The 13,843-nt window shown below is 36.9% G+C and overlaps 1 protein-coding gene across 4 annotated transcripts in view; it reads right to left on the bottom strand.

Moving 5' to 3' along the window:
- MSH3 (mutS homolog 3) overlaps positions 1-13,843 on the bottom strand; it is a 181,068-nt gene that overhangs the window by 50,280 nt on the left and 116,945 nt on the right. For all 4 annotated transcript variants that reach the window (XM_067731131.1, XM_067731132.1, XM_067731134.1 and 1 more), the window contains exon 19: positions 8,665-8,776. In XM_067731131.1, coding sequence (XP_067587232.1) covers positions 8,665-8,776 — 112 coding nt within the window. The remainder of the gene's footprint in view (positions 1-8,664; positions 8,777-13,843) is intronic.

Raw genomic sequence — 13,843 nt, 5'->3', positions numbered from 1 at the left:
TTAATGCAATTCCTATCAAAATACCCATGACATTTTTCACAGAACTAGAACAAATAACGTTAAAATTTATATGGAACCATAAAAGACCCCTAGTTGCCAAAGCAATCTTGACAAAAGAGAACAAAGCTGGAGGTATCACCCTCCCAGACTTCAGACAATACTACAAAGCTACAGTAATCAACGCAGCATGGTACTGGCACAAAAACAGACACAAAGATCAATGGAACAGAGTGGAGAGCACTGAAATAAACCCACACACTAATGATCAATTAATTTACAACAAAGGAGACAAGAATATACAATGGAGAAAAGACAATCTCTTCAATAGGTGGTGCTGGGAAAACTGAACAACTACATTTAAAAGAATGAAATTGTAACACTTTATGACAACATATATAAAAATAAACTCAAAATGGATTAAAGATCTGAAATCATAAAACTCCATAAATCATAGCAGTATTTTTGGGGATCAGTTTCCTAAGGCAAAAGAAACAGAAGCCAAAAGAAACAAATGGGACCTAATTAAACCTAAAAGCTTTTGCACAGCACAGAAAGCCATCAACAAAACAAAAAGACAACCTACTGAATGGGAGAAAATATTTACAAATGATATGATCAATAAGGAATTAATATACAAAATATATAAACAACTCAGCATCAAAAACACAAACAACCGCATTAAAAATTGGGCAGAAGACCTGAATAGACAGTTTTCCAAAGAAGATATACAGATGGCCAACAGGCACATGAAAAGATGCTCAACATCACTAATCATTAGAGAAATGCAAATCAAAACTACAATGAGATATCACCTCACAGCTGTCAGAATGGCTATCATCAAAAAGTCTACAAATAAAAAATATTGGTGAGGATGCTGAAAAAGGCAACCCATTTACACTGTTGGTGGGAGTGTAAATTGGTGTAGTCACTATGGAAAATAGTATGGAGGTTCCTCAAAAAACTAAAAATAAAACTACCATATGATCCAGCAATTCCACTGCTGGGTATGCATCTGAAGAAAACAAAAAAACACTAATTTGAAAAGATTCATGCACCACAATGTTCACAGCAGCATTATTTACAATAGCCCAGATATGGAAGAGACCTAAGTGTCCATCAACAGATGAATGGATAAAGAAGATGTGGTACATATATATAAAATGGAGTAACACTAAGCCGTAAAAAAGAATGAAATTCTGCCATTCATAACAATGTAGATGGACCTAGAGAGTATTACACTTAGAAAAATAAGTCAGACAAAGACAAATATTTTATGTTACCACTTACATGTGGAATCTAAAAAGTAAAGCAAACGAAGGAATATAATAGAATAGAAATTGACTCACAGATATAGAGAACAAACTAGTGGTTACCAGTGGGGAGAGGGAACAGGGGAATGGCAAGATAGGTGTAGGGAATTAGGAGATACAAATTACTATGTGTAAAATAAATAAGCTACAAGGCTATATTGTATAGCACAGGGAAATATAGCTATTATTTTGTAACAACTTTAAATGGAGAATAATCTATAAAAATACTGAATCAATATATTGTACACCTGAAATTAATAAAATACTGTAAGTCAACTAAACTTCGATTAAAAAGAAAACACATTTATAGCAGAATCATGAGAATAATCTGGCCATAGAATTAAATTAAGCTTACAACTCAAACATATTTTATGGTATGCATTATTGTTGCTCTGCTTTGTCATTAGGTACAAAGTCAACAGGGTATGCACATTATTGTAATCACTCTTACTTTTAACATTTATATAGACAAAACAAGCATTTCTGGGAGTATTTGTTCTGGGAGAAGAGAGGAAATGGAAAGTTTGTGGTCTTTGCTCTCCTCCCACACTACCTCAACTTGACTAGTTTCAAGTATCATTCTTGTAACAAATATGTGAGCTCCTACTATGTGCCCACATAGTAGTAGGTTCTAAGGCACCTTCTTGATCTCAGGGTAAGAAACTGTGACCAGGATTCTAGTGACCATCCTGCCCCACTCTAGAATACTTGGGCTGTGGATTTCCCTTGGGTGACAGAGATCCACAGGGTTCGAGCACTTCCTGGGAATCTTCCTGCTGTGCGTATTTGACTCATTTTCCTCCCTCTTACAAATTTAGAAGCCACCAACCACACTTTTCCCTTTCTCCCTCCCAAAAGGTAAAGTTATATTATTTATATTAAAAAAAAAAAACCACGAACTAAAAACTCCACCTTGGACTGCTATAAAAAAATCCATCCATTACGAAGTCATTTGGTTTAAAAAGTAAACAATCCTGAGACTTCTGTGGGTTATGGTGGCGTTTCCCAAGCAGTACTGAGACAGGCTGGGACCTGGGACCCTTTGCTGCAGTGCTTGCACCTGGACAAACGTCTCCTCGAGAAACAAAATACAAAGAAACTATGTGAGACTAAAAACAACTGCATGAATGCGCAGTTGGGGTAAATTTTGGATAACAACATACAAAGAGACCAAAAACCGAACTGCCACTTCTGAAGAGCCAGGAGCAAAAGCAGGGTACTGAGCATGCCCCCTGCATACAGCACCACCAAAGGGGTGGGCGAACCCCCTAAGCCACTCTCCAGCCCATCCCTTGGACACACCCCCTACCCTCACCCCATATAAGGAAACAGCTTGGCCTCCCTGAGTGAGCCAGAGAAACTGTTGCTTGTTCTCGCTCCTCCTTGCTGAGGCAGGGGCCCCAATAAAGCCTTGCCTGAATTTCTTGTTTGGCCTCTTATCAATTTCTATTGATTAAGGAGGCTAAGAACCCTGGTTGGTAACAGTATGTTTTGGCAAACTGTCTTGGTCTGCTTCACAGGTTACAGGTGTTCCAAGATGCTGACCCTCAAAGTGGCAGGTGGAGCTGGGGCAGTCAGAGCTCCCAGGACAACCTCCTTTTGCTCTGAGCAACCTTTTCCTTCTCGTTTTATGCCAGTGTACCAGCACTAGCATCATTTTATTGGTGTGCTGCGAAGTGAAAAAGGTTGGAAAGCACTGGCTTGCCTTAGTATACTTTCATGTTTTGGGAAATAGTTCAAGACTATTCAACTTAACCCCTGGCAGTCAACTCCCCTTTCTGGGCCTTGGTTTACTCACAAGTATGAAGAGGTGGTTACACTAAATGATCCCTAATGTCCCTTTCTAGTTCTACAGTATAATTACTGTGTAAGTTGTGAACTTCCCATATAACATCCTGAAAAATAACATTTTGTGAAGAAGAAAAAAGCACAGATTTGGAGTAAGACTTGGAGACTGCTCAAGACTTCAAGTTAATCCTTATTTAACAAATCTGATTAGATGCCTGCTACGTGCCAGAGAGCCGTGATTGACAGTAGGATTATAACTAAAGCAGAGAAGCAAAGTCCCTGTTCTCTTCAAGCTTATAATCCACTGGGAACCACAAACCAAAAAAAGGCAATTACAATTTAGTGGCATAAAGACTAAACTGGGGAGAAATACAGAGTGTTGTGGGTATGTGACAGGGGTACCCATCCCAGCTTTGGTAGGGAAGCTTTAGTGCGGGATGTGACACCAGGACCAGACTTAAAGAAAAGCAGGAGCTGGAGGGCATGTGGGGTGGGAGGTGGGTGTGTGGGAGGTGGGTGCGGACGGTGTGGGGGAAGATGACATTCTAGGCAGAGGGAAGACCATCTGCCAAGTCCCTTAGTGGTGCAGTACGTTGGGAACTATACGACTGGAATTTTAAGCATTAATTCAAATAAGGGAGTGATATGACAGGTTAGGAAAAGCCCTGTGGCTGCAGAGTGGAGAATAAACTGGAGGTGGGCAGATTCAGTGGCTGCTAAGTCTACAAATACTCAGATTATGTAATGAGTCAGGGAAGGGAACCAAAAAGGGAGGGTTTAAAAGCGTATTCCTTTCAATTATGCTTGCAGAAGTCAAACAAGGTTTCCTAGAAGAGGAGGCAGAGCCAGGTCTTAAAGGATAAAAAGGAATATACACCTTGTTTTTTAAAATGTTTTGTATTTCTATTTTTTTTGATGTTCAGATGAAACAATAACTGAATGCTAAAAATTAGGTAGGGATATATTTAAAAGATACTTGAAAAATTCTGTTCAGCTAAACCCACTTTCAGTGAAATGACTCCTCTATGTCATGCCTGAGAGGGCTTTTTCTTCAGCCTTCTTTACATTTTTATACAATCTCCCTGAGTGACAGACCCAGAATCTAAACTCCCTGTACATGCATCGTGATGATTCTTAAATCCCTAACTCCAGCTCAGCCCTCTCTCCTGGCTTTTATATCCACCTTCACCTTGGGATCTCCACCAAATGTCCCACAAGCACCTCAAAGTCACAGTTCCTTTCTATTTGATTCTTTGTTATATTCCTGCCAGAAAATCCAATGTAGCAGGTTAAAAAAAAAATGTCAGTTTGTTTATTGACCATTCGGATATCCTGTACTTTGAAATGCCTGTTGAAGTCTGTTGCCAATTTTTCTACTGGATAATCCGTTAGTTCCCTCATAGCCTTTATAAGTACTCCATCAGTGTTAATTTAATTGGATCTACCTCCCACCAAATTAGAGCGGTATTGTGTCTCTTCTTTGTAAGCCTGAAATCAAGTACAATATTGACACAAAGTAACTGTGTCAAAATCTGTAAGAATAAAATATTCATAAAACAATGCTAGTAAAAAATTCATAAATCAATGCAAGATTGTGAAATGTGAAAAAAAATGAGTATTCTTAAAACCGGTTGAGGAAAAGCAGGCAGTAAGTTGGCTTGTTTAGAAGCATTACAATGAGTTCATATAATACAGAATCCAGAAAAGTATAATTACATGTGCAAAAGACCATTTCTTAAAATTACATGACTATCAAAAGCAACGATGCCACCTGACTTTCAGGAAATTATTTTCAGAGTGTATTTTATAATTAACACCTATAAAATATTTAAAATTGAGTTTTACATAGTAAGTTCTTTTTCAACAGTATCCCTATATAGAAATTTATACCCTGCAAAAAAGAATGCACTTCACCATAGCAACAGTTCTATATCAACTCCTACTCAAGTTAGAAAAAGCATATGTAAAAGAAATGAATATTCTGGAATATTCTGAGGTGCTTGCTGGAATAAATCACTCCACTTATTTTGTAAAAATTTAAAAGTAAGAGTTCAACGTTTCTTTGAAACATTCCTGTAATTAGGCTAATTTAGTTTCTCAAATCTTGCTTTTTTAAATAGTGTAATACGTTACTTAAAAGAGGGGGAAAAAAAGAATAAAAAAAGGAAAAAACAAATTCAATGTCAAGAATAACATACTTGATTGGTGTTTTGGGGGATGAGAATAACAACAGGAAATGATGTTTCAAGTGATTTATAAGTAAACCAAGGTACTATATGGTACAACTCTATTACTTTCTCAAGAAAAGTAACACCCTACTGGTATTATGGAAACTGAAAAAGAAATTCTTATGTTCACAGAGACTTCCTGTAATAAGTACTTCCAAGTACTTATTAACTTGGTTTGATAAATTAAGTAACTTACAAATTCCCTAATGAGAATAAACATGTTTACAGACACTGGGGATCTGGTTATGTACTCCTACAAGTCTTTGGATGATATTGCCAACGAAAAATTGCCACTTGCCATCTGCCTCTACAAGGACTAAGTCACAAACCACTGTAACCGCTGACCTTCAACACACCCTGGAAGGATTTCAGGGTGGAGATCAGGAATAAGGCACTCTGTGCTCTGGGAAAAACTGGCAGAACAGGCCTTCAGATAGTTAGACGTTTTCAGGAGGACATTTTGAGCCCAATTCTTGCATCTCCTCATATCTAGAAAAGCACTAAAATCATTAACAGTGACATCTGCTCCTTGTGACTAGCAGCAAGCCTCCGCGAAAACGTGTACTTCACCACACACACCCCCTTCACTAAAGTCATATGTAACACTGACCTTTCCCCCCACCTCTTTGGAGCAGTTTCTCAGAGCTATCTGAAATGCTGTCTCCCAGGCTATAGTCCTCATTTTGTCCCACATAAAACTCAACTCACAACTCTCACACTGTGCATGCATTTTTTTAGTCGGCAATATCAGAATGTATCGTTAAACTTGATGTAATTTGAAGCATTTCCTTTCACTCACCACCCTTGTGGTCAACCAAATTCACCAGGCTCATATCTCTGTCACCCTTGCTCACAGCCCAAGATGGAATACTCTGTGATATTCCCAACTCCCTTGCTCTCCTGGGCTTCCTTTCTCTGACCTAATTTCCAACTGCTCCCCTACATTTCAATTTTCTCACTATCCTCTGAAAAATTCCCCAATAGTTCTATGTTTCTAACTTCCTTGCTTAACATTTCCTTCATACGCTGACTTAGACTGAAAGCTGGCTGTTATTCCCCTGCAGTCCTCTCATTTCAAGGATGAGCTTTTTGCCACATCCTGTCACATGTATCTCAGGGTTCAAACGTTCTCCCATATCTGCTTCCTCAGGGCTTTACCATCTCTGCTTGTCTTCACCACAGGCATCTACATCTACCTCCAGGTCACCAGTCTCCATCCCTCACAATCTCTGACACCTGGACCACCTTCACCTTCCACTACAAATCCTGTTGTTTTAGATGATTTCAATGTGCATATGGTTGCCTTTTTCTCAAATGCTGTTCCCTGATCTCCTCATCTCCGAAGACCTTCTCCACTTCCGCTACTCACCTTCCATGGCCATACCTAGAATCTTGCCCTCACCCAGAACACTACCTCTGAAATCTTGAAGTCAGGCATCTCATTCTCTGATACAATCTCTCTCACTTAACTATTCCCTACATATTAATTCTTTCATCTCATCACCAGATAATTTTCCTCTGTGCTGACAAAGACTCCCTCCTTGACTAAATTCTAGTCAGGCTCCTCTGAGCCCTCTTCTTGACTAGGCCCCAACCTTGGCCTATAACAACTGCAACCCTCTCAGCACAAATGACTTCACTTACCCTCCCCACTAAGAGACCAGAACAAAAGCCAGCAGAGCTTCTAACTGCTCAAGGCTGCATTCTTGGGATGACCCCAGTCCCCCTTAAAGTGCCTGCCTACAAAAGCACAACACTGCCAAGAGAGAATTTGTACTTGTTCCAGCCAAAACGTGGTGATAGGCAGATAGACCCCGAACCTTCTCTTAGAGCAGTTACTTCAGAAAGCTTGCAATTATAAATCCTTTCTCTGCCCCTCTAAGAGGTAAATCTTCTACCACCTAGAGCTGCGTGAAATGCAAACATTGAAATGCAAACATTCATTGAAATGCAAACATTCATGGAGATAACTCTCACTGTCCTTCTCAGTCCCTGTGGGAGGGTATTAGCAACAGTTGCCAGTTAATAAACGCAGAAGGGTCTCACACTAACCAAACCCCTTTCTCAATTTTTCTGTTCCCACTTCCTTGAACCTGCCCACACCCACCACTCCTCCCTACTCCCTCATTTTCCCTTTAAGACACCCAGTCACCTCTGTACAAACTGAAGTTGAATTCAGTTCAAGCTGGACTCTTTTCCCTATGCAATAATATTACTGAATAAAACCACCCTTGCCACTTTAATTAGTGTGAGGTAGTATACAGCTCTGTTTATCTTTGACAATGTAATTCTATGTAACACACTAACACACACACACACACACATACACACAGAGTTCACTTTTTTCCCCAGCTTTAATCATTCTCTTGCTAGTATTCTCAATCCTTTAGGGAAAAAAAAAAATCTAAATTCCTTAACATGGCTTTAAACAAATTGGCCTCTTCCTTATTTCTGACACTTTTTTCTTTACACTCTATGTCCCAACCTTCCTCAACATCTTTCAGTTCCCTGAACCCACCCTGCCTCACTCCCAGACTCTACCATGCTGGTTTCTGACCTGGAATACTCCTCTCCATTTCCCTGGCCTGCAGTGACTCACTCTCTTCAGTCAGTATTTCATCCCTGGGAAACTTCGCAAATGCTCCCCCTACATTGGGTTAGGTCAACCTACTACGTGCTCCATGACACCTGGTCTCCTGTACCCTAGCCTGACCAAGCTGTATTGTAATAAACTATCTTCTCTGCTAGACCACCAGCTCTCTAAGGGCAGGGGTATTTCTGTCTTGCTTCCCACTCTCTGTCCTAATACTCTGCTTCACTACCTGGGGCTAAATAGGAACTCAGTCAGTATGTGTTAAATGAATAAGTATTTTAAATCATTAATGTAGTATAAGAGAACTCTAGCCCATATAACAAAAATTCTTATCATTGAAATCAGCTGAAGCATCTGTGATTCTTTAACAGAATGTTTGAAAACAGTAGAGCACAAGACAAAGCCTATACTACACACCAACAGGAATCTGCAAAACCATGGCATGATTCTACCCCATTACCATCTGCGAGCATTTATAAATATAAAATATTTTCCCTGGATTACCAAGGATAACTAATTAAGGCTAATCCTTTAGTTGCTAAATTGTTCCCTCTATAGATAGTCTTTCATTGGAAATAGCACTGATTCCATATTTGGTGGTGAATATAAAACTACAGCCAAGGATTAGTTGATTTAAAGCCTAAGGTAAAACTTGTGTAAATTTTTAAAACATTATTTGGTATTTAAAAGTTTGAGATTAGTGTTATCATCTTTCACTTATTTTTGGCCATGATGTGGTACTTACCAACAAATTTGTACTATTGGGAACATACTGGCCCTGTTCTCCCAGCAGCACGTCAATCACAGGGTGCCGGCCATTTTTTATTATGATTTTCCTTTCTTCTTGTAGAGTTGGTCTGCGAAAAGAAGCATGTTTCAATTTACAAGGCAAGGAAACAGGCTTTAAAAAAATCTCTAAGAGCATGAAAATTTTTGTGGCCAGTCTGTCAGACACACAACAAAACCTTAAACATGGACTTTAAGAACATATGTTCAGAATGTCTTTGAGTATAAAACTTAAATTTCAACTGCAGAATCAGAATTGGAAAGACAATTATAATTATAGTGCTCTGAAGCACAAACTTTAGCAGAGTCTTACGATAGCTCCGTAACTACCTTTATGAGATCCTTTTTATTTTTCTACTATTCTCTAAAATATTTTCATTAATAGAAACTACAGTTCAGATCATTGCTACTTAAATCATTTTTAGTAATAAGCAAAATAAAGAAAATCAGGCAAAATTATTTCTAGATTTAATTATTACATTAATAAAAATTGTGTGTTGGACTTGGGGACAGAAGGACCTAAAAGTTTCATATTCTGTTTAATTAAAACATCTTTATATGGTCTTTAGTATCTTTCACTTTTTTTGATATAAAAAATGTTTGTTTGTTTTGCTGGTTTTGATTTTTAAGGTTTTATCTTTCTGTTTTTATCTATAGCTTTATCTATCCAAGCTCTTGTGAGCACTGTCCTTCTCTCAGTCTCCTCCCCAGAGGTTACCACTGAGAGCAGTTTGGAGTCTACTCTTTCCAACCTTCTTCTCTGCATTTAAGTTTATATACACTGATTGTATTGCTTTGTGATTTCTTCTTAAAAAAAAAAATCATACTGTAAGATATCATTCCACAACTACTTTTTTTCTCCCTTAATATTCCTCAATACATATAAAAGGCAGATTTCACCATTTACCATATGGGTCCAATGGAATCTTTCATTTATTTTTTAAGTATTTCTAAGTCATTTTACAAGTAATATGTAGAAATGCAAATAAAAGAATAGTGAAAAAAATCATGACAAATTTTAGTAAGAATTCAAATACAGCAAATCTCAAATTTTTATTCTCTATTTCCTGGTTTTGAAGGCATATATACCTGGAATGGGCAACACACTGTGAATGTAAATAACTGTTCATAAGCTGTCATGCATGCACCTGGACCATATTCATTTATAAATACTAATTCTAGATTTCAATACATTTCTAATAGGTTTTAGCTTATCATTATTTCTGATTCTTTTACCACTTGCAACAAAAATGCACTGTTTGAAAAAAAAAATGCACTGTTTGAAGAATTTTTTTGAAATCTTTTAAAGCTCATAATTTTGTAAAAGAGAAGACAAGCCATCTTGTTTCATAACTGCAAAACATTTTTGCACTTACCTTTATAAATACAATTAGAATAATCAATCAAATGAGTATTTTTATTTTATATCATCGATTTTCTTTCAATCTCCTGCCTTCAGCACCTATCCACCAGCAAACAGCATCAAGTAAATTTTAGCGCACAAATATCATAAAAGAATACTCCCAGACGTCCTTTTAGCAAAACAGGATGGTCCCGTTTCTTGTCACTAAGTATTGCATGCTGTGTGTTTCCTTTGGAATAACAAACTGGATAAGAATACTACATTTCATTTTGCCCTCACAAATAAATTACTCACACACTAATTCTTGAGTTGGAGACAGTGCACCTAGGATATTATTATCCACACACTCATAATCTGAGATTTTGTTTACACCAGAAATTTCACCACCATCATTAGTATCTAGAGCACTGCTATCTTTCCCTTCACATTCATCTTTTGAATAACCTAGTAACAATGAAATGTCTCCCATCAGTTTTTTTCTCTTTGCTATTATGGGTGAGAAATGAAAAATTCTGAGTTCTCAACTGTGTAGCCTCAAAGTTAGAAGCAAACTACAAGAGTGGCATCTCCAATCTTCTTATATACCTTCTTGAAAGATGATGTAACTCTTCAGAAAATACAATGAGAAAAATGAAGAATGACGTGACAGTGCTTTCTATCTTAATTTTGCATCATCATTCTCCAGCTTCCTTCTTATTTTAGACTTTTACAGCATACTGGGAAAAATTGATAAACAGTGATGAAATCATTCCTAGGATGATGAAATAGTAAAGCATTCCAGACATAAGCAAGATAAAAATCATTAAAGATCCCAAAATGAATCTTTGATTTATAAAAGGGTCCAATGGACCCATCTGGTAAATGCAAGACAGAATAAATTTTATTCTCCTTTAAAAAAAAAAAAGGTAAATTGTCTCTTTGTTCTTTGGAAGACCTTTAAAGAACTCAAAGCTGAAATTAGGTCCAGTGAACCCTGATGGCATGGAATACAGAAGATGACAGATCATTCCTTGTCAGAACTTCAGCATGCTTTGGAAGGTGCTGAATAATAAGTTAGCTGTTCTCCACTGTTGAACATTTAGACTGCCTAGATTTTCACTGTTATAAACAATGCTCCAATGAACACCCATATATACGTGTGCATGTGCATATTTCCAGGTGTTTCTCTAAGCCAGAGGAAATTCCTGAAGCAGAATTTCCAAATCATAGGGTATGCATATTTGTTAACAGATGAGATACCTGTATCAATTTCCCCTCCTACCAGCAGGATATGAAAGGTGACTTTTCATACCCTTATCTAAAGTTGGTATTATCAAACTTTCTAATTTTTAACAGTGTGACCTCATTGCTTTAATTTGCAATCACTGATTCCTAAGGTTGAACGTCTTTTCATCAATTTCTTGGCCACTTGCTGGTCTTTTTCATCTTAACATCCTATCAATGACCTCCTCAAGTGCTTAGACTCAGAACTTTCACATATAAGCACATTTCTGAACTTACTCAAAACACCAAGAAATACTACTTTCCTAAATAAATACTTAAATTCTTCTTAAATATATCTGGCTAACAAAACCCCAAGAATGTACACTCACATGTCTCAAAGAAAGTCACTAAAGTATCTTCTGAGTAAACAATTCGAAATCATCCTTTGGAAAAGGACATTTAAAATTACAAGAAAAGGACAGTTTTTGAATTTTAGGGTATAATTTTAAAATACAATTTTTACCTAAATGGGTTATGAATCTACTGTAAAAGAAAAAAGATGAAACCAACTATAAGCAATATCAGTTTTAAAATAAAATTCTAAGTGCTCTGCCAAGTGAAATCAACATATATTCATGACATTGATATGATTTCCCAGGAAGGTTTTCACTTTAGAATAAAAATTTGATTTTTTCTGCTCTAAAATCTACACTGACTTATTCTGTTACTATCAAAATTACATAATGACAAAACACTTCCTGGTATAGTAAGAAGCAAATGATTATTCAGAGAGCTGAGATGATATACTAGGACAGGACAGTTACAGCAAGAAAGATACGAAGATCATGTTGAGGGCATTTTGTGGCACTGAAGAGAAAGAACTGAGAAAATCTGGATTCTGCCTGAAAAGAATGAAACACTGAACTTGAACAAATTTACTTATTTTATATTTTTAAAATTGCATCATTCTCCTTTAAATGCCCCAGAGAAACAAAACATAATCCATATTAATAAAACAGTATAATGTCCAGAATACGAATTGGATAGAAAGACCTAGAATAAGAACTTCTGCATAAAGATTTAGACTCTAGTGAATAAAGTGTCCTAATAGCATTTAGAAAGAAGAGACTGTAATTATGAAGCCAAATAATCAATTTTAACTGCAATAACTCAGATGCACTGAAATCTTTAAACAAGTTGGAAATCTAAGGAAAAAAAAGTATAAACTTCAGATACTTAAGTACTAGTTTAAAAGGTATTTTAGATAAACGTTTCCTATTTCATGGCTATTTACACTCAATTTTATGGCTGCTAAAAAAGAGACTGAGTATATTACTTAAAGGTTATGGCATGATTTTTCATTTAAATTTTTCAGGTGGATTTTTCTTAATATAAAATATATAGTATCCAATTAGAATAGTATTTTAGTGTGCAACATTTCTGAAATTGTCTTACTGATAGAAGAGGTGGTTTGGAACAATCGTACTGAGGACAAGTAAGAGGTTGGATAAAGTACAGAAAACAGCTACTTGAAGGCTCCTGACAACTAACAGGACAGCAAGGAATTACCAGGGCAGGATCTGGGGTAGAACTGAGGGTCAGGGAGACTGTTTGCCAATTACTGAGGGAACGGCTGACACTGAGCACTATGGACAGCTTTAATCTGGATTGAGATACCAAAGGCTGCGCATCAGGCATAAGAGTGCATATGAAGTGAGAAATGCAGATTCTGAATCTTTGAACCTTTGACTATTTGAGCCTTTGAATCTCTGAATCACCTCAAGCCCTGATAAGGACTAAGTGATGCCAGACGTTAGTGTATTGAGATGTGACTCTTTCAGAAGAAATATAACATCAAATTATTTCTACAAATGATTTTGCAAATACAATGCCTACAAGATAATCAAAATAACCAGGCATTCAAGGAGATACATGAATGAAAATGAACAGAAACAACAGACAATAGAAACAGGCCCACAAGGACTACAGATATTCGAATCATCAGACACAGACTTTAAGATAACTATGCTTACCATGTTCAAAGAGACAGACAAGATTGCAAATTGATAGAAAACGGAAAATGATTTTTAAAAAATAAATTATTATAGGTATGAAACATACTAAAAACCCTTAGGCTCAGATATTTTTTATTAAAGACAAAAAACTTTTACAATACTTAATTCTTTCTGATTTTTGAATAAACATCTGTGAGTAACAATTGCTGTTTATTAAGTGTTTATCATCTACCTGGTCCTGCTTAGAAGTTTCATAATGTCTTTATCACATTTAATTTGCACAACATTTCTAAGAGGCAGGTATTATTTCGTCAATGCAGAAACTGAGGATCAGACAGGTTACGAAACTTGTTTAAAGTCAGTTGTCAAAAACCAGGCTGGTATTCAAAACTATGCCCCTAAGAGATGATTAGGTCATAAGGGCAGAACCCTCAAGAATGGGCTAGTATTCTTATAAAAGAGACCCCAGAGAGCCCCCGATAGGGCAATGCCCACAGGAGTCACAGAGAGCCACCAGTGCAAAATTCCGGTCTGGGGCAGCTGCTAGAGTGAGCTCA

Source organism: Pseudorca crassidens, chromosome 3 (genome assembly GCF_039906515.1).
Source record: "Pseudorca crassidens isolate mPseCra1 chromosome 3, mPseCra1.hap1, whole genome shotgun sequence".
Taxonomy (NCBI): domain Eukaryota; kingdom Metazoa; phylum Chordata; class Mammalia; order Artiodactyla; family Delphinidae; genus Pseudorca; species Pseudorca crassidens.
This window is presented reverse-complemented; position numbering and strand designations above follow the sequence as displayed.